General features: G+C 34.6%; 1 protein-coding gene across 2 annotated transcripts in view; it reads left to right on the top strand.

Annotated features, from left to right (window-relative positions):
• The window catches only part of LOC131071200 (tubby-like F-box protein 1), a 38,689-nt gene extending 21,218 nt beyond the window's left edge, over positions 1-17,471 (top strand). Inside the window, exons 3-4 of one of the 2 annotated variants that reach the window (XM_058006928.2) lie at positions 1,519-1,660; positions 16,201-17,471. In XM_058006928.2, the coding sequence (XP_057862911.2) occupies positions 1,519-1,660; positions 16,201-16,849 (791 nt within the window). In that variant the 3' untranslated portion in view covers positions 16,850-17,471. The remainder of the gene's footprint in view (positions 1-1,518; positions 1,661-16,200) is intronic. The other variant, XM_058006929.2, reaches the window with a different exon arrangement.
• Positions 17,472-20,697: the final 3,226 nt, after the last annotated feature.

Raw genomic sequence — 20,697 nt, 5'->3', positions numbered from 1 at the left:
TTAGATCATCCAACATTGCAGAAAACTAAATAGGTTTTATGTTTTGAAGCTTTAATCTCGATGTCAAAGTTCATCTGGAAGTATTATGACTCAAAGGCTATACAGCATTGGATTGGCCATGATATTTTCTGTAATTTGGATCTATAAACTTGAAAAACATAAGAGTGGTTTTTGGCTTTTAGAATAAGAGATCTGTAAGGCTTGTTGGATTTTTTTTATTGAATTATTTCTTTGATTATGATTTCGTTTTATGTCACGTGTTACTGACTATCCATGATTGAAGACCGATATTTTCCTGAGAGTTCAACATCTCTGTGAAAGGCAGCAGAGAATAAGATAAATATGGTTGCTAAAATAAACCTAAAACTGAAGCATACTTAAGCATAGTAAGCATTATACAACAAAGGATGAGAGAAATTGCAAACTGTCAATTTTACCATGGTGTACATTGTACAATGAAAGGGTCAAACCTGGCACCCAATCAAATCTGCATTCTGTTCCAAAAAGACTTTGTTACTCAGAAAACACTGCATTGCAATTGCACACACACAAAAATTAAAATTCTGATTCATTAAATTAAAAGCATTGCATCTAGAGTTGAAATAGTCCTTTTACCTGTTTAAGGATGGTTCCATCTTGCTATATTCTCGACATTTTGTATATAATGTATACTATGTTTGGTATGAAAAGTAATAACATATATTTTTTTTCTTTGCTGTTTTTATTAAATATTATATCATTTACTTTGTTTTTGCCATGTTTTTCCTGTTTTAAACCCATCTAATTGAAAGCACTTCACTTTTTCCATGCTTTGTCATTTCTGTGTTAATGGAATGCTACTTGAGATTTGATATTTCTCTGTAAAAGCATGAAATTTCCACAGTCCATATTAACATATAACAGATTTGTGGATTTGACTCCGCAATTTTTATCAACAACGTTTTGGATCATGAAGTTTGATCGAAACTGTTGATGATAAAAATTTCCAAGTGAAATCCAGAGATCTTTTATATTTCTCTCTGTATTTACAAGTTGAAAATTATAGAGATGCCTGTGCATTGGCAGAAAATTCCTAAATTTTGCCAAAAAGGTGAACAGAGGATTTAAATCAAGTTTCTGGGGATTCCTTTAGGAAGGTCAAAATGTTTTGTATATGTGATACATTTAAATTTAGAATTTGTTTGTAAAATTTACTAGAAAGGAAATGCAGTGTCAAGTTCTATGAAATTCATTTGACCTTCAATCTGTTTCCAAGCATTTTTATATAATGGAATAAAGCAAATAGGCCGAACAAAAATATTTTATATTATATCTGGAGTAGCTCTCTAATTTAAGTTTGAAACTGAAGATGCTAATTATTAATTATTCAGATCCATCTGTTACCTGTTAAATCTTTGAGCCAAAGTCTATTGAAGATTTGCCAATATAAGTTATTTTCTATATTTAATGTTCTTTTGTTTTTTTCTCTCTCTGTCAATAATTTTCAAAATTTAATTTTATTGTCAATCTCATTGCAAGTTGAATCTGCAGCCATAATGGATAAAGGGAAGTTTCTTTTGGCTGCAAGGAGGTTTAGACATGCTACTAGCGTTGAATACATAATCTCTCTTGATGCTGAAGATCTGTCCCAAGGAAGTAATGCGTATGTAGGGAAACTGAGGTATGTAACTAAATTAGTTAATGACTTTTATATTAGCGATCTGCAGCATATGATCTATTTGCATGTATGATTTGAATTTTGAATCCAGTAATTCTTGCAACAAAAATTGCAGGTACCTTCCATTAGAAATTTATTGGTTTTGTATTAATTTGTATTACATTTACTGAGATTATCTCTACAGGAAAGGGATTAGCTTGTCTCTTGTATAAATCTTGTCGTCATCATGTGACTGTTTCTCAGTGAAATTATTTGCCTGATTGTTCTTACATTTGTGTGCACCTGAAAAGAGGCCTGGTAGTTTTAATCCTTCCAATAACATGGGGTACGCAGGTAGGGTGTTTGAACTGGATGCTGTAGTAATTTTTCTTTTATATAGAGTCTCTGAGTTGGGTGATGTATTTTCAGTTCCCTTTAGTTATGAATCAATTTATTTTTGAGGGCTGCTTGTACTCTGGTTTAAGTCAAGTAAGGTTCTCAAATGAGATTTGTATCTTTTTTGTTAATGCTAGTTTTTGAAAGGTATTGATGCTGTAAGAAGTTAACAATTGCATCTTTTTGTTTAATGCTAGTTTTTGAAAGGTATTGATGTTGTAAGAAGTTAACAAATAGTAATTGATAGTATTATTTTGATGTTACCTATTTCATATTACTGTTAACAAATCATAAGTGATTTTTATGTATGGTAAATTGATTCTTTAGTTCTATTTTCACTATTGTATGATTGATGTGCTTTTTTAGTGGTTTTTGGACTGGTTTCAATAAGAAGATTGCAGATTATAATGTTATTCCTTGGATTCTCTCTGTTTGCATGATTTGGATTTGAAATCAAAATCTGGTAGATGTGTCCCACCAAATTGTAGAAAATTAAAATTCTAGCAATGAATTGAGCCAAAGGAAATGAACATCATGAATACCTGATACTGCTATCTAATGAAGTTTTAATGAAACTGAAAGTAGTTCACAAGATGATATCAATCTCTGAAAAGAGATTTGAAGCTAATACACTGATTTTTACCTTGGAATTGGAAAGGCCAGGTGACAAGGATTTCTCTAAGAAGTCAAGGGGATCTGATGTTACATGAAACTCATAAAAATACAAAATTTCAGTTGTTTTGAGATTCAAAATTTCAACATGTTTGTAATGTGCAATTTCATGGCCCTTTGCATTGTTTTTGTATTGCATATTTTTGATGCTCCTGGAATTTAGAGCATAACCCAAGCTTATTGACATGTTAAACAATTTTGAGATTGATCGACAATGAAGGGATCTTGGACCCTAGCAAGGAGATCCTCTTGGATTAAATATCCCTTGGAAGCAATGAGCACCTTATTCTAGTTCTAATTTCTGATAAACTTAATAGATTTTTAGTGTAGGAAGTTATTTTTTTTTCTACTTTCCTGGGCTAAGCAATCCAAAATGCATTTTTGTTGATTCTGACCCTATATGAATAGGGATGCCATTGGATCAACATGTGCTCATGATGGGCTAAGAAGAATCCTCAGTGTTACTCAAAACCAAAATTCTTGGGTCTCGTTTTTGGCCTCAAGATGCTTCCCAATTCCCTTGCCATTTCAACCAAGAGCTTGACTTGTGTATCCATTGTCTTTACTGACTTGAAACCAATTTTTTTGGTGTGTTACTATTATTTGAAATTGCTGAATGATGTCTTTATTTCTATTTTGGATTTTTTGTTGATATCATCTTTATCTTCAGCTTAATCGATCAACATTTCTTCCTTGGAACTAATACATGGAGTTTTTGCCATAGGTTGGATGCATGTTTCTTCTGTTTGAAGCAATCCTTTGATGATAGGGTTTTTAAGTTGTAAAAGATTCTTTTTCATTTTTGTAATTTGCTTCATGATAAGACTAAAGTTGTTCTGTAGCTGTTAGTTCTTATCCCTTAGTTGTCGAATTTCTTCCAGAGATAACTTATTTTGAGAAGAAAGCTAATGTAAATCTTGGTATTGGCCATACAGCTACAAACTTCTTCACATTGATCAAAGATATTTTCTTAGAAGGGTTACCTCAAAATTTTGTTAGTCTGATTGATATGGTGTTAATGATGGCATGGGCTGTAGATTGATGGGCATTGTGACTTTCCCACCTAGAAGGTTGGTTGAATAGAACACCAACGAGTACTAGGTTGCCATGTGGCAGATGGTTACATTCTGCAACCTCTTGATTGCATGTGGGAGATGACACTGTAGTTTCACACATAATATCTACTCTAATATACCTATCCATTTATGTGGTTTGAGAGTGAGGTGTTGTTTCCAGACTTAATCTGTTGATGAGGTCCTATGAAACTAGGTTCTTCTGATTACCCCTATCCAAAATATAGTGTCGGGATCTTCCCTTCATCCGTAGATGTCAGTGTAATAAATTTTCTCCCAGCTTTGACTTTAAAGAAGAAGCTTATGCCATTCTGACTATTAGGATGGGCCTGTGATTTACATTACCTTGTCTAACATCGGTGATGGCGTCAATGCTGATGGGTGGGATGGTTTTAAATTTGGTAACGAGGTCTGTGCCTTGTTCAGTAGTGCTTGTCTAGCATGAAATTCTTCATTTAAGTACCACTTGCCCTTGTAAATGTCACACAACTTTCCCATGCCCTTGGACTTTTATCTAGTATAAGTATAGTTGAACTACTCGCCAAAAGCAAAAACTCGCGAAGGCTTGAAAAAAAATTTCGAGAAAAACTCGGCCAGTACTCAGCAAAAACTCGGCAACTTAAAAAAGTGCTTAAATTTAATTAGAAATGCATTTTTTTTGCAAAAATTTAGTGAGGAGAACACAAAAGAAACAAGCTAAGTCTAGATCTATGTTATCCCGCGTTTCCGAGATGGGGGGACGGGGAAACGGGTTTCTGGGACGGATATTTTTTTCCTAGAGTAGGGGACGGTAGGGGATGGCAGTGGGGACAGCTATATAAAAAATAGGGAAAAAATAAAATATATAGGGAAATTTTAAATATTCGTATAAAAACATGGATAAAGCATGCTTATATACATTATAAAACCTTAAAATATAACGTTTGTGTTAAATAATTTAAATTGAGAGTTTGCATGAGAGTGGAAATCAAACAAATAATCAAAATTCAATCATTGATATATGGGACAGCCAGAGTACGGGTTTCTGAAAGTTTCCGAGTTTTTGAGACAGGTCAAATTTTGCCGGAAACACGTCCCCGGGTAACATTGGTCTAGATATATTTGATTGATTTAAATGCAAATTGGGTACAAAATGGCATCCTCTTATGTAATGCTGGTGGCTAATAGACTGAAACAAAATGAAATAGAAAATTGTTTTTCTAAAACTAAAAGTAAATACTACATCAAAACATTTTACATCTTCCTCTTCTTAGCTCTAGTGAAAAACAGGGGAGAGATAGAACTAGAGGGTCTAGTCTAGGAGTCTGATGTGCCTCCTCTACCTCGCCAAAATGAGGTTGAGCATAGCACCCCTTGCAGGGGTTTGAGGGTGAGAGAGAGAGAGAGGTAGAGAGAGAGGTCTAGATCTTGGGGGAGAGAGGAGAGAGTGAGATAGAGAGTGGTAGAGAGAGGAGATGGAGGAAGAGTGATGGGAAGATAGATAGGTCTAGAATTTGGGGCAGATAAAGTGAGTGAGGCAGAGAGAGCGAGAGAATGCTGATAGGAGCCTACTGATTACTGAAATTTGAGCCTCCTGATTACTAAAATTTGTCTGTCTGAAAATTAAAAGATCTTCTAAGACCTAGAATTTGCATTATAACTCCTACAGATCTGAAACTACTCTCAAACATCCTACCAATATATACTTGAAATATAACTTAAAGTATAAGAAAGAAAAAAGACATTGTGGTTACTAAAATTTGACTAAGTTTGAAAACTTAAAAGATCTTCTAAAACCTAGAATTTGCATTATAACTCCTACAAATCTGAAACCACTCTCAAACATTCTGCCAATATATTCATGAAATATAACTTAAAGTATAAGAAAGGAAAAATACATATTGAAATGTGACTTATGCTGATAGGAGGCTACTGGTTACTGAAATTTGACTAAGTTTGAAAATTTAAAAGATCTTCCAAAACCTAGAATTTGCATTATAACTCCTATAGATCTGAAACCACTTCCAAACATCCTGCCAATATATACATGAAATAGAACTTAAAGCACTTATACTTAAATGTTTTATTTCATGTATATATTCTAATGAAGAGAATGAGAGTACCTTGAAAAAAATAATTAGATAATTTTTTGACATGTTTGGGCCTTTTTTTTATGCAGCCAAGTTTTTTCCAAAGATTAGCCGAGTTTTTGTGAAAAACTCGGCAAATTTTTCCCAAAAACTCTGCAAGTTTTTTTGCGAGTTAAAGCTGTAAATACTTGCAGAGCAAAAAAACTCGCCGAGTACTCTGCGAGTATTACATCAATGAACTATATAACCTTCTTTGACCAAGACTTTAACTGAATGTGTTGGCCTTGTTGGATTCGATGCCATTACTTCCAAGAATATTTTCTTTTGTGCCTTTTAATTTGAACCTATCTTTGATACTGATTGCTAAATAGTAGGCTACTCTGAATGTTCTATATATCTTCAAATTCCATTTCTTTGTGGATGTAAAACTTAAAGTCAGTGTAGTACCTGAGAATTCTATGTAATTCTATGTCACTCAATGTTGTGTAGATCAACTTTTGCCAACAAGTCATGAAATTTGTTGGTATAATCATGCATCATCTAGTGTTCTGCGTGATGCAAAATTTTATACTATTCAATAGTCATCGTAATTTTTACAAAGTAAGCATTCTTCTTTGATGATGTCTACAAATTCTGTCCAAATTTTAATTGAGACCTCCTTCCAGTCAGGTGTCAATTCATTTTCATTTTCTTTGTTGTTTCCAATACAACATGATTCAGGCACGATTTTTGATGTGTAATGTAACTTTTAAGAATGCAATGTTTTCTTTGTATCGTCATATAATTATTTACAAAGTTGTACGATTCTAGTTGGTTGAGCTGTTTTGTACTTCAACTACATTAATTTTGCCTTTAAAAAGAGGATCATAATAATTTTTGCTACTGTATTAAAGGTTTTAAATTCTAATGTAATTTATTTTACATATTGAAGATAGACTCTTCTGTTGTAGGTGCTATTCATTAATGAATGACAAATTTGTTGTAAACAATATTGATCTGGAAAATTGTTGTATTGTCCCTTTTCAATATTTTAAATAAACCTGCAATATTTTTATTTCCTTTCCATGCAAGGGATATGAACTTCCTTGATGAATTTACTGAACACTTGTAAATCAGAAATTTCTGATGTAAACAGTGACAACTAATACTCAGATTTGCTATTTATCAAACAATATTTGATTGAATGTGAACTGCTTTTTAATGTCTAAATAGATTATAGCATCGCCAAGTATAATAATGATTATTATGGAAACCTTGACACCAATGCTGGACACAATTAAATGTTGTTAAAGTTTATATTCAGAATAGATGTCCTCATCGCGTCCTAAAGGATGTGACACCTGAAGAAGCCTTTTCAGGAATCAAACCTGACATCAGTCACCTAAGGATGTTCGGAAGCCCTGTGTATGTTCATGTGCCTAAAGAAAAACGAACCAAGCTAGATCCATCTGGAAAGAAAGGCATCCTAGTAGGATACAACGAATCTTCCAAAGCCTTCAGGATCTACATTTCAGGTCAAAGGTATGTTGAGGTAAGTAGAGATGTAACTTTTGAAGAAGATATTGCTTTCAAAAGATCTAAAGGTTCATTAACCAACAATAATGATATGGTGATGGAAAAACAAGATTCAATAGTTGATGCTAACCCTGAGTTACAGGAGGAGTCTACTGACCTTCCAGATCAGGAAGTTCAGAATGACCCATTAGAACCCATGCAATCTACCGATATACCTCAGGATATTGTAGTTTGCAAGAAGAGACCACTTTGGGTTAGAAATACGATTCAAGATGCTGAAGGGTTTGCTGCTCCCAGAGGAACCTTCAAAAATAGCAAGAGTTTCCAAAATCACGCCAACTACATTTCTGTGATGTGCAATATAATTGAGTTTGAACCTCACAATATTGGAGAAGCTATGTCTCATCATGCTTGGAAATTAGCCATGGATGAAGAGTATGGGTCTATCATCAAGAATGATGTCTGGGACATTGTACCCAGACCCAAAGGTAAGTCTGTCGTTTCCTCTAAATGGTTGTTTAAAATTAAACATAATGCTGATGGTAGTATCGAAAAATATAAAGCTAGGTTTGTAGCACGTGGTTTTTCTCAAAAGGAAGGAATAGATTATGAAGAAACCTTTGCCCCTGTTGCTAGATATACTTCTATTAGGTCTATAATAGCTATTGCTGCAGCCAAAGGTTGGGAGCTGCATCAAATGGACGTTAAGACAGCCTTCCTTAATGGTGTCATTGAGGAGGAAGTCTATATTGAGCAACCAGAAGGTTATGTAATCCATAAAAGAGATTCTCATGTTTGTAGGTTGAAGAAAGCCTTATATGGGCTCAAACAGGCTCCTCGTGCTTGGTATGAAAGAATTGATAAGTACTTATTAAGTTTAGGATTTTCCAAGAATGATGCTGATGCTAACATTTACTTGAAAGTTTATAATGATGAGATGCTTATTTTAGTTTTGTATGTGGATGATTTATTCCTCACTGGTGAAAATAAATTAATCATGAGATGTAAAAAGGAATTAGCCTCAGAATTTGAAATGTAGGATTTAGGTCTAATGCATTACTTCCTAGGGTTAGAAGTATGGCAAAGAGCTAATGTCTAATGCATTACTTCCTAGGGTTAGAAGTATGGCAAAGAGCTAATGAAATCTTTCTAAGTTAGGGAAAATACACTATTGATATTTTGAAAAGATTTAGAATGATAGATTGTAAACCTATGCGTACTCCTATGGAATCTAACTTAAAGAAGTTAAGTTTTTCTGCAGCTAACTCTGATTTTGCAGATCCCTCTGAGTACAGGTAGTTGATTGGCTCCCTGATGTACCTAGTCAATACTAGGCCAGATATTTGTTATGCTGTGAATGCTCTCAGTTAGTTCATGAGCTCACTTAAACATGTTCACCTGGTTGCTGCCAAGCACATTCTAAGATACCTGCGTGGCACGATTGGTTATGTGCTGAAGTATTCACTTAATACCCCAATCCTCTTGAAAGGCTACTCAGATTCAGATTGGGCAGGAAGTGTCAAGGACAGGAAAAGTACTTCAGGCATCTGCTTCAACTTGGGCTTCGCAGTGATCTCTTGGGCATGCAGAAAGCAATCTTCGGTAGCATTAAGCACTGCAGAAGCTGAGTAAATTGCCGCATCTGTTGCATCCAGAGAAGCAGTGTGGCTTCGTAAGCTCCTTGTTGGATTATTTGGTCGAGCCAGTGATCCTACCACCATTCATTGTGATAATCAAAGCTGTATAAAGATGTTAGTAAATCCTGTATTTCATGATCGGTCCAAACATGTGGAAACACACTATCATTACATTCGGGATATGGTGCAGAGAGGCGCCATTCATCTAAAGTACATCAGCACAGATGAACAGATTGCTAACATCCTCACCAAACCTTTATCCAGAGTGAAGTTCGAGTACTTCAAAGATAGACTTGGTGTCATGGAAAACGGAACCCTGATTGGGAGGGAGCTTCAATCTCAGTGACTATTTGTAGCACTTTGAATCATTCCTTGCTTGTGTGCAAGAATGAATTACATCCAATCTATGCTTGTGTGCTAGATGGATAATTGTAATAATACCCTGATTGGGAGGGAGCTTCAATCTCAGTGACTATTTGTAGCACTTTGAATCATTCCTTGCTTGTGTGCAAGAATGAATTACATCCAATCTATGCTTGTGTGCTAGATGGATAATTGTAATAATGTAAAGACCCACTGGTGTATTACACTTTCTATGCTTGTGTGCTAGAACCATCCTATGCTTGTGTGCTTGTGTGCTAGATCCATTCTATGCTTGTGTGCTAGATGAAACTTAAAGGTTCAGATTATGTATTCTCCTCCTCCCTAGTTAAGAGGGAGTGTTGTTTGTAACTAGGGTTATGTATGGGTTCGAATTGCCTTAAGGCAACATCCGAACCCCCTTTAGGACCGGGCCCTATCCTAGGGTAACGTGACCCTATCATATGCACAACCCAATACCCACGCTATGCTAAATACACGCCATCTAATTTATTGACACCAAAAACCCAAGGAGGCCGACTTGCATTCAAGGAGTAAAAGATGTGTATGAATAAGTGACATTTTGCAAGTCAATACACATTCATCTATTTTTCTACAAGCAAATGAGAAAACAGCTCTGCTAAGAAGGTGCAAATTAATAAGGAAGAAGGCGAATTCATTCAGACTTGTGCGAATTTGTGCAAGATGACATAGGTGGTGTTGTACAACTTGAAGGACATAGAAAGAGCAGATCTGCTACACAAATAGATCAGATCTGACAGAGAAGCTAAGTATTGTAATTGTGCATTTAAGAGGAGAATATATAATCTGACCTGTGGGTCTTTCATGCTGGGTTTTTCCTCCTTGGAGGTTTTCCCAAGGTATGCTTGTTTGTCTACTGTTTTATTTCTGATTTATGTTGGCTTATTAAATACTGCAAATCTGATTACAATCTAGGGCATATTTAATTTATGTTGACCTAATAAAAATACTGCAAATCTGATTACAACCTAGGGCATAATCAATTATATAAATCTGATTAACATACCTAGGGTTTAAAATTACACAATAGAGCCTATGATGTCCAGCACCCTACAATGGTACTTTGCCCAGCAAACTGTATGGCAGTAGATGCACAGATAGTAACAGCTTTTGAAAGGCTGTGCAGTAGCAAACTCACATAATATGGAACGACAACCACATAGAAATAAACACTGAAAATACTGGAACAACATCTGCATAAATATCTAGTTACAATGAGTGGCTGCGCCACAATGGAATCATAAAAAATCTGAAGGCCTACATCAACAATCTTCTAGTATTTCTTCTCTAACAAACTAAATACTGAAATAAACACACCACATTGTAGCAAAACTGAAAATGGAAATAAATTATGAACTCTCCGCACATGCAATTCTTTAATGAAAACACCTCAAAAGAAAAGGGTTTTCGTCCTCCAATCCTGACTGTAAACTAAGAGAGATTTTGTCCTCTGAATTCTTGTACTTCCAAGGGTTTCAGTCTTTGGGTGAGAAGATGAACAAAAGTGCTCAAGCTCTGAAAAGAGTTTTGATTTCAATAAACAATAGATGCTTTTCTTTGAGGAATTCTCCTTGTTTTATAAGCTCCATTTTGGCCCCTTCTATTTTGAATTCTCTTCACCCTTCGGTAAGTCCCCTCCAAAAGTGTTCACTTAAAACACTTTAAGAGAATATTACATAAGGCCTTATTGTGTCCATTTATACATCTCATTTTAGAACAATAATATTTAATTTGGTCTTCTACAATGTTTTAAATTAATGTTATTACGACTAATTAAAATATAAAAAAAATAAATCATTTCCCTACCTTTATCCCTTAGCCTATTTTATTTAAAGAAATAGGCTAAGGGCCCCCCCCTTATTGTAAAGGGGATATGACGATCGGAAAATATCAAAATAAGGAGTTTTGTTTGTCAAAATTATAATTACATAGAATCTCAAGTAGGAATTTTGTTTGTCAATTATAATTTAGTTTGAAAAACAAGTATTTGTTAAGAAACAGAAAATGAAAAAACAAAACAATTGTTTTTCCTGTTTGTTTTTGAGAAAAATTACCTTCTTTTGATGATTTTTAAAAATAAATTACAAGTTCTTTTTGTGGATTTTTAAGAAACAATTAATGAATCTATTAACATTGAAATTAATTGGAAATAAAACTGATTAGTTTGAAAACTTTTTGTTGATAGGCAAAGGTAGCATCAAATTATCAATCATTGTGATTGAACATCATTTGGTGTTGTAGCAAAGCTTGGATTGCCGTTATTGCTGCCATATCCATGTAGTAAAACCTAAGTTGCCAGTTTGGGTATGGGATTCGGTTTGGAGTTTGGGTACACTAGTACATCAATTTTTTTCGCCTAGGAGGGTATGGTTGGCTACAACGATGGTATATATAAAAATAACCCATAATTTGCCAAAAAAAGATGGAGAATTTAAAATATTGATTGTGATAAAGAAAATTGATGATTCTATTAATTCAATGTTGTATCATTTATGCCGAGTTAATACAAATGGTAAATACAATTATACAATCTATAGTTTTAAAACTCGTGGACTCGCCGCGGACTCGCGAGTTCATTGGCTTTTTGTTTTTTCACTCATTTGGCATTGTTGCTTGCTGAAAACAGGTTTGTAGGGTTCGAAGCAAGGATGAAAAAATTGTTAAAAAATAGGCAAAATCACGATTTCTTGGGAGTTTTTTTGCAGACGATTATATCTTTCAAAAAATTGTGAAAGATTTTTTGGTAAAAATCGGGATGTTTGAACAGAAAAAATCGTGCTCAAATGAAACAAAAATCGCGAAAAAAAAGCGATGTCATGTTTTATTTACCGCGACCCTAAAGAGCGAGTTCGTATTTTTTTTAAAGGCACGAAAATTGGCAACGTTAGTATTTATTTGTTAATGTCTTGTAGACAGTTTGCAAAAAAAAATTATGAAACCCTTCCACCGCTGAAACTTTTTTAAACGAACTAAACCAAAACCAATCTCTCAACAATGTTTAAACGAAAATGGATTCCTAAAATATCAGGGTTTTAGGGCTCTTGAAATACTTGGTTCAGATGGGCATGCCCACAATATATAGGCTAAGTAAATAAAAATCTTTGAGTGAATTACTTATGTCGTCTTACTAATGTATTGCATAAAGCTGATGGAATGCTGTGTACCCAAACCAACAACTTTTCAAAGTAAAACAAAGTCGTGAAAATATATGTTTTTTATCCATGACAAATATTTTACCAAGTTTGTCCTTTTATTTTAATTTAGTTTTTAAGTTCAATTTATTTAAGATTTTAATTATATTTACATTTTATTATATAATAAATTTTTATTTGTTAATATTGAGTTTATTTTTTAATAATATTAGTATTGTTTGTAGTATATATTAATTATTTATTGTTTGTTAATATGTTTTTTAGTTTATATATAATAATTTTGATTGCTTAATAGAATTTAATATTTATCTTTGAATTAATGTTAATATTGTTTGTAATATATCACTTATTTGTATTTTTAATGAAATGACAAATAATAATTGAAATTTAATGTATGTGTGTGTTTTTTAAGAATATTTTAAGAAATTACATATTTTCAAATGTTCGATAAATTTACCGATATATTGCCGATTTTTTCCTGATTTATTGCCGAGTCTCGATTTTTAAAAATTTTTGGGCGAAAAGATTTATTGCCAAGTAAGAGTTTTTCATCTTTGGTTTGGAGGAGGAGAGGAAACAAGATTAAAACAACATCATTTTCTTCATCATAATATATACATGAAATATAACATTTAAGTATAAGAACTTATACTTCAAGTTATATTTCATGTATATATTGGCAAGATGTTTGAGAGTGGTTTCAGCTCTCTAGGAGTTATAATGCAAATTCTAGGTTTTAGAAGATCTTTTAAATTTTTAGATTTAGTCAAATTTCAGTAATCAATAGGCTCCTATTAGCATTCTCTCGCTCTCTCCATCTCACTCACTTTATCTGCCCCAAATTTTAGACCTATCTATCTCCCTATCACTCTTCCTCTATCCCCTCTCTCTACCACTCTCTATCTCACTCTCTCCTCTCTCCCCCAAAATCTAGACGTATCTATCTATCCCTCTCTCTCTCACCCTCAGATCCCAGTAAGTGGTGCTACCCTCAACCTAATTTTGGCGAGCTGGAGAAGCCAAATTGGACTCCTAGAACTAGACCCTCTAGTTCTATCTCTCCCTTGGTTTTCACTAGAGCTGGGAAGAGGAAGATGTAGTCTTCTCTTTAGTTTGTTCATTGTTGTTTTTCACATTTGGACATATCATTATATGTAATTTTGTAAACATTTATAAACTTATGCTGCTATTATACATTTTAAAGTTTGAAACTATGAGTATGAATGATGAAATTTCAAATATTGAGTGTTTGTAGATCATATGACATGTGTAATGTTTCAATTATGGCTCTTATGGTTTCTAAATGCATTAATTTTTCTATGTTTTTTTTTGTAAAACTACGGTTTTTTTTTTGTAGAGTCCTTTTGCAAGTCTTTCACAAGTCTGAGTCTGAGTCCAATTTTTTGGTTTGCTGAGTATTCAAAATTTGATACAATCAATAATCTATATCTTGCTCTTCATTGAGAGCATCAAAGTTATCGCTTGGTTCATTTGAACAATAAGCAACTTCAGTGCCATTCCCGCTAGCTACATCTTGTGTAGGAGCTGCCTTGTCCTATAAATAGACTGTGGCAAGTTGTGTAATAGATGAATCCAAATTAGCATGCTCAATGGTTACATCCTAGTTCTTCATTGCCCCTTGTACTTGACTTTCTTATGTGACAGGAGGTGCAAGTTGGAAGGTATGTAGACCAAATATTTTTCTTAATTTGCAATCAATTGGTTGCACTAAACTGAGTGGATAAAGGAGTATGTATTACAAATCCACTCAGCTGAAGAAGAATTTGCAACCTGTTGAAATTGTAGATGGTCAATACAATATTCTTAGCTATAAAATGTAATATGTAGCTGTGAATGAAAACTAAAAATGTTGAAAACTAAAAAAATGTTTTCTTGGGATGGAATTCTCACTCCAAGAGGTTGGAGGAAAAGCTATCCTTGCCCATGGAGGTACTACCATGTATGAATATCCTTGTACTTGTCTGGAAGAGTGCTAAGACCATGATTTTGTGACAAGATGAAGTTGCCAAACTAATTCATAACAATATCCTATGTTACCCTGAGTTTTCGGGACGGGGGGACAGGGAAACGGGTTTCCGGGACAGATTTTTTTTTTCCAGAGTAGGGGACGGCAGGGGGCGGCAGTGGGGACAGCTATATAAAAAATAGAGAAAATTTTAAAATATACAGGGAAATTTTAAATATTCATATAAAAACATGGATAAAGCATGCTTATATACATTATAAAACCTGAACATATAACGTTTGTGTTAAATAATTTAAATTGAGAGTTTGCATGAGAGTGGAAGTCAAACAAATAATGAAAATTCAATCATTAATTTTATGGGACAGCCAGAGTACAGGTTTCCGAAAGTTTCTGAGTTTCTGGGACGGGTCAAATTATGCCGGAAATGCGTCCCCGGGTAACACTGACAATATCTTATTCTGGATTTGTGAAGATTCTTCATGGTGCAGACCATACCACCCATAAACAACTTCAGTGTCCCTATATGGTGCCACCCTTCTAGGCAAAGAAAGTATCTTATTGCTATAATATTTGAGAGACAGTACAAATGCAAGGAGAGGCAAGAATGTGGTTGTCTTGTTTCAATGCTAAATAATAGCTTTTTCTACCTTTTTGAAAAATCTCTTTGTAGGATCATTCTCCTTGTTTTCTATTTTAATTCTTATTTTTTCTATCTTAGAGTCCTTGACATCATCTATTCTTCCAATCATGATTGATCCATATCAGTGAAACTAATCGTAATCCTGATGGGGTCTGTGAAACTAAGAATATATTCTAAACAATCTAGCCAAGTGTCATCTAAGATCAATGATTTGACCATTTGGGCCTTCTTTCCACCCTCTTTCCACTAGATCTAGCAACCATTTTGTATGAACTCTTGTTATAAGGAAATTTAAAAAAAAGTAAATGTAACCCTAGGGTACATTTAAAAAAAATAAAAATAGAAAAACAACAAAAGAAGATTGTTTAAGAGTAATAAAAGTGAACAATGATTTAAAGAACATTCAAAATGGTTTTTAAAGAAAAGAAAAACCCCAAAAACCTGAAAAACAATTTGAAAGAACTTGGAAAAGTTCTCAAAAAATCCCAAAATAAAGTTTAACTTAACTTTGACTGATAAATTTCATTTATAGCTCAAATTCAGTGCAGCATTAGTAGCCAACTTTCATTTATAGCTCAAATTCATTGCAGCATTAGCAGCCAACTTTTATTCTAATGTGATTTTTGTGGTCAAATTTTATTTTTAGCTCAAATTCAGTGCAGCATTAGTAGCCAACTAAAAAAAACTGCTCAGAATTAATGTTGAAATTTTACTTGGCAGAATTTGGACCTGAATTTTGTAATTAACTCTTATTCTTAATTAACTCTAGACAAATTATGCTTCCCCCACAACTAATGATAGATCAATAATCTGCTTTTATTAAAAAATGTTGCTTGTTGCTGAATGTTTAACTTAAGAAAAAACATGGATGAGAATCAGAATTTATCTTGTGATGCAATCTAAATCAGCTGTCCTAGTTGTGGTAAATTTTTGGATTGAAATTTCTATTCTGTTTTGATAGTTCCAGGATATTCCATAGTTCAGGCATCTATCCTGAATTTTTTTTGAGTTGTCATTGCAGTTCTGATTTCCTGGGGACCAAATTTACCATCTATGATAGTCAGCCCCCACACAATGGTGCAAAAATCTCAAATAATCGAGCTAGCCGGCGGATGGCATCAAAACAAGTCTCTCCTCGACTTCCTGCGGGAAGTTACAATGCTGGGCAGGTAGCATACAAGTTTAATCTTCTGGGCTCAAGGGGTCCCAGACGGATGCATTGCACACTCCAATCTGTACCGTTCTTAACTTTGGAGCATGGAGAGAAATCCTCAACTTGTAAAGAATCCACAAACTCTATAACTGATAAACCAATGACTCTATCAAATGCAGACGGATCTAGTAGTGTTTCAGAATCCTGCGACAGTCCCGTTCAAAAAAGTGGGCCAATGATATTGAAGAACAAGGCTCCAAGATGGCATGAACAACTGCAGTGTTGGTGCTTGAATTTCCATGGACGTGTAACTGTGGCTTCTGTAAAGAATTTTCAGTTAGTAGCTGCAATGGATCCCAGCCGACCAGGAACACAAGCTGATCAAGATGTGGTTCTCCTTCAGTTTGGCAAGGTTGGGAAGGACATGTTTACAATGGACTACAGACAGCCTCTCTCAGCGTTTCAGGCATTTGCAATATGCTTGACCAGCTTTGGTACTAAAATTGCCTGTGAATGAGCTGTATTTGGAACACAACTTCTAAAGGAGAGAAAAATGCAGCCATTGATAAAAATGGTTGTGGTTACTTATGCAGATGTCTGACGTGTGTGCTTTTAGTGAATGGTGTAAGTGAGCTTGTCCTTTAGAAGTTCTGCTACAGGAATGCAATTGTTAATGTTTTTTCCTTGGCAAATCTGTTTGTGAAAAAGAAGTTCTATGTGTATTTGCCACGTAAACTGTAATATTATCATGTTGTGCATCAATGGTTATTTTTGTGTACTGTCTGGAGACCTCATCTTCACCATATACCGGAGTTTGACATTCTTCTAGACCTCATATTGACAATATGGATGACACTGATCTTCAGCTGATGACTGGCATTGAAGTGGTTTATCCTTTAGGCTTAAACATGTTACCAAAAAGGTGACTCTTTGTTCATTTATTAGCTGCACGAAAAGGTAAAACGCATATGAGAAGCACCATCGTCTTTACAAGAGAAGCATTGGATAGCTTATGGTTTATACATTCTGCAGACTAAAAGTTTTCGAAGTATGCCATGCTCAAAGAATGGCTGTATATTTCTCGAAAATGTTTTCTTCTACCTTAATCAACAGACGATGAGAAACAGTTGTTTAAGTCATATGTGTGAACACTATGGAGTTTTGCAGGATCTGTGTTTGCTAATCATTTATTTTCTGGTGGTTTAGTTTTGAACTTTATTACTTTTGAATGTTATTTGAAGGATCCCAGTTTGCTTTCCAATGTTATTTGATCTTCTTCTCTTGAGTTTTGACGACCATTTTGGTGGCATGCGATGGTCCAGTCGCAATTATAATGCCTTGTTTCCAGATTTGAATTTGGAGTTCTAACTTGAGATGCTTCGAGTATTTTTCATAAATTTTCCACTATTGGGGAAGTTTTTGGCTTAGATTCTAATTATTTATTTTCTGGTGTTCCAGTTTTGAATTTTATTACTTTTCAATGTTATTTGAAGGATCGCAGTTTGCTTTCCAATGGTATTTGATCTTCTTTACTTGAGTTATGACTACTATTTTGGTGGCATGTGATGGTCCAGTCTGCAATTATAATGCCTTGTTTTCATATTTGAATTTGGAATTCTACCTCAAGATGCTTTGTTGATTTTTCATAAATTTCCCACTATTGGGGAAATTTTTGGCCTAGATTCTAATGATTTAGTGGCATATATTCTGTAAAATCCACCTAGGAATTGCACCTGGGCTAATATGTTGACGTAGACAGCACCCATTAATTGAATGCAGTTTGCTACTTGATTAAAAAATTAATCCAAATTTGAAATTTGAACCACAGGTTCTTCTATGGAAACACCATTGAGATTTCTTTCCAGTCTTGACTGGCACATGCTTTTGGGGCTCTCTTTTTCCTTTCATTGCTATGTGTATTGCTATTTGTTAGTGGCACAGTGCTTAATTTTGTCTTATGTACTTTTATTCTAAGTCACAGGATCTCGCTATTTCATGGATGAGGTTCGAATTTCAAACTTCTATAAAAAAAAATCAAATTTAGTCGAATTTCCTCTATAAAGCACTGCTATCCGCCTCTAAACACAACTCAGCTGGTCGTGGGTAGTCTTTGTATATGCTTTGTATCTATTGGGTCATGGGTGTCTGCAACTACTGGGTCGCCCTCGGATTTTCTCCAACAAGGGTCGCTATTCTGATAATTTATTAGAAGTATACATATATTTAAAAATAAACAAAATTATAGAAGGCGAATTTTATCCGATTTTTGTTTTGAATTAATCCAAATTTGAAATTTGAACCACAGGTTCTTCTATGGAAACACCATTGAGATTTCTTTCCAGTCTTGACTGGCACATGCTTTTGGGGCTCTCTTTTTCCTTTCATTGCTATGTGTATTGCTATTTGTTAGTGGCACAGTGCTTAATTTTGTCTTATGTACTTTTATTCTAAGTCACAGGATCTCGCTATTTCATGGATGAGGTTCGAATTTCAAACTTCTATAAAAAAAAATCAAATTTAGTCGAATTTCCTCTATAAAGCACTGCTATCCGCCTCTAAACACAACTCAGCTGGTCGTGGGTAGTCTTTGTATATGCTTTGTATCTATTGGGTCATGGGTGTCTGCAACTACTGGGTCGCCCTCGGATTTTCTCCAACAAGGGTCGCTATTCTGATAATTTATTAGAAGTATACATATATTTAAAAATAAACAAAATTATAGAAGGCGAATTTTATCCGATTTTTGTTTTGAATTTTTCCCTTGTCGAATTTCATCCGAATTTCATGGCCGTTGAATTTGAATTCGAATTCGAACCTTGTGACTTAGCTTTTATTCATCTGATTTTAGGATTCTCTCTTGAACTTTATATTGTTAACTGCTGTAACCTTTAGTCCCATTGACCTACTTTTGGTCATCTGTGGTTGCATTAATGTAATTTCTTTCTTTCTTTCTTTTTTTCTCTCTCTGGCAATATATAAATATTAGGATGGAGGTTGTGGAGAAATGGGGGTGGTCTTAGCTCCTTCATATGCTTTTATTTGGCCCCCTACCTTCCTGGTGGTGGGTCATATAGGTGGTCTCAGCTCCATGCCTTGCGATTAGTTTGACCTCTAGCTTTAGATGTTCCTATGGCTATAAGAAGGTACCCCTTAATCTGGGGGGATGGAATACAGACTTATGATGTTAAACTTTTTGCTCCCTATCCCTTGCTTTTAAAATTCTTTTGGCCAAAAATGTGAAGGTAAGTATTAGGGCAGAGCTTGTAGCAAATGTGGGGATGGTTTCAAATTCTTATTAAACTAATCCCTTTCTCTAGTTTCATCCATGGTGACATGCACAGATGGGTGGGCTTATTTTTATGCATTGCTCAAAGTTTGATTCCTACTCTACATCTCCCCATTGGGTAATACCAAGTTTTTAAAAACTTGTGAAATGAATTCTGGGATTTTGGTGTGAAATTTATCATTTCTACAACTTGCCCCAAGCCCTTAGCACTATTCAAACTTTAGATGCATGCTAAAATGCAAACAACATTTCCATTTTTGGCTTATGTACATATTTATATGCACGGGGTTCTCTTTTGATAGGCCTTTTACATTTACTTAATACTTATTGAACAATACGTTAGTGTTGATGCCTGCTAAAGTATAGAATTCCTTGGCCAGGACTTAAGTGCAGTTCAAAATAAATGTGAGACAGGGTTTATGGTCAGTGCTGTGTAATCAACTTTTATGCCTTACATTGTGCTCAGATCTCTGAGTACTGATCAAATATTATAAATGTCTTCTTTCTGCTTCCACTGATTATTAAAGTTATTGTAGTATCTAATTTTTCATGTGATGACTGCTGTATCGATCCTTTTCTATATGGTCTTATAACAGGGAAGTCTTAAAACTCCCTGTGGTACAGGCTTAGATTTTTTTCGGATCAGCTCAACAATTAAGCTCTGTTATCAGGTTCTGCAAGAACACTGGCCAAGCCTGGACCTGTCTTGACTGAATTTTGATCCTGGTGGTTGTCTGGTCTGGGTATGCTCGTGTACATTCAACTTTAACAGGTTAGGTTCATAGCCAGGGATAGGACCCTGGGTGAATTTGGGCCAAACCCAGGGAGAACCCACTTGGTACCAAAAAAGTTGTTTTTATGAAAAAAAAGCAACATAAAAAAACCCTAAGAAATAGTTTTCATTAGTCTTGATTGAGGATGAAAGGCATGACACTGCTGCACGTGGTCACTTGCAAGTGCACCTAGTGGGAGTGGCACTTGTGCTGCTTGTGTTTCCAACAAACCAGCTGATGACTTTGATGTTCTTGATGAAGAGCAATATAATGTTTTGTATTGACTTACAATGTGTAGATGCAATA

This window comes from Cryptomeria japonica, chromosome 7, assembly GCF_030272615.1.
Source record: "Cryptomeria japonica chromosome 7, Sugi_1.0, whole genome shotgun sequence".
Taxonomy (NCBI): domain Eukaryota; kingdom Viridiplantae; phylum Streptophyta; class Pinopsida; order Cupressales; family Cupressaceae; genus Cryptomeria; species Cryptomeria japonica.
This window is presented reverse-complemented; position numbering and strand designations above follow the sequence as displayed.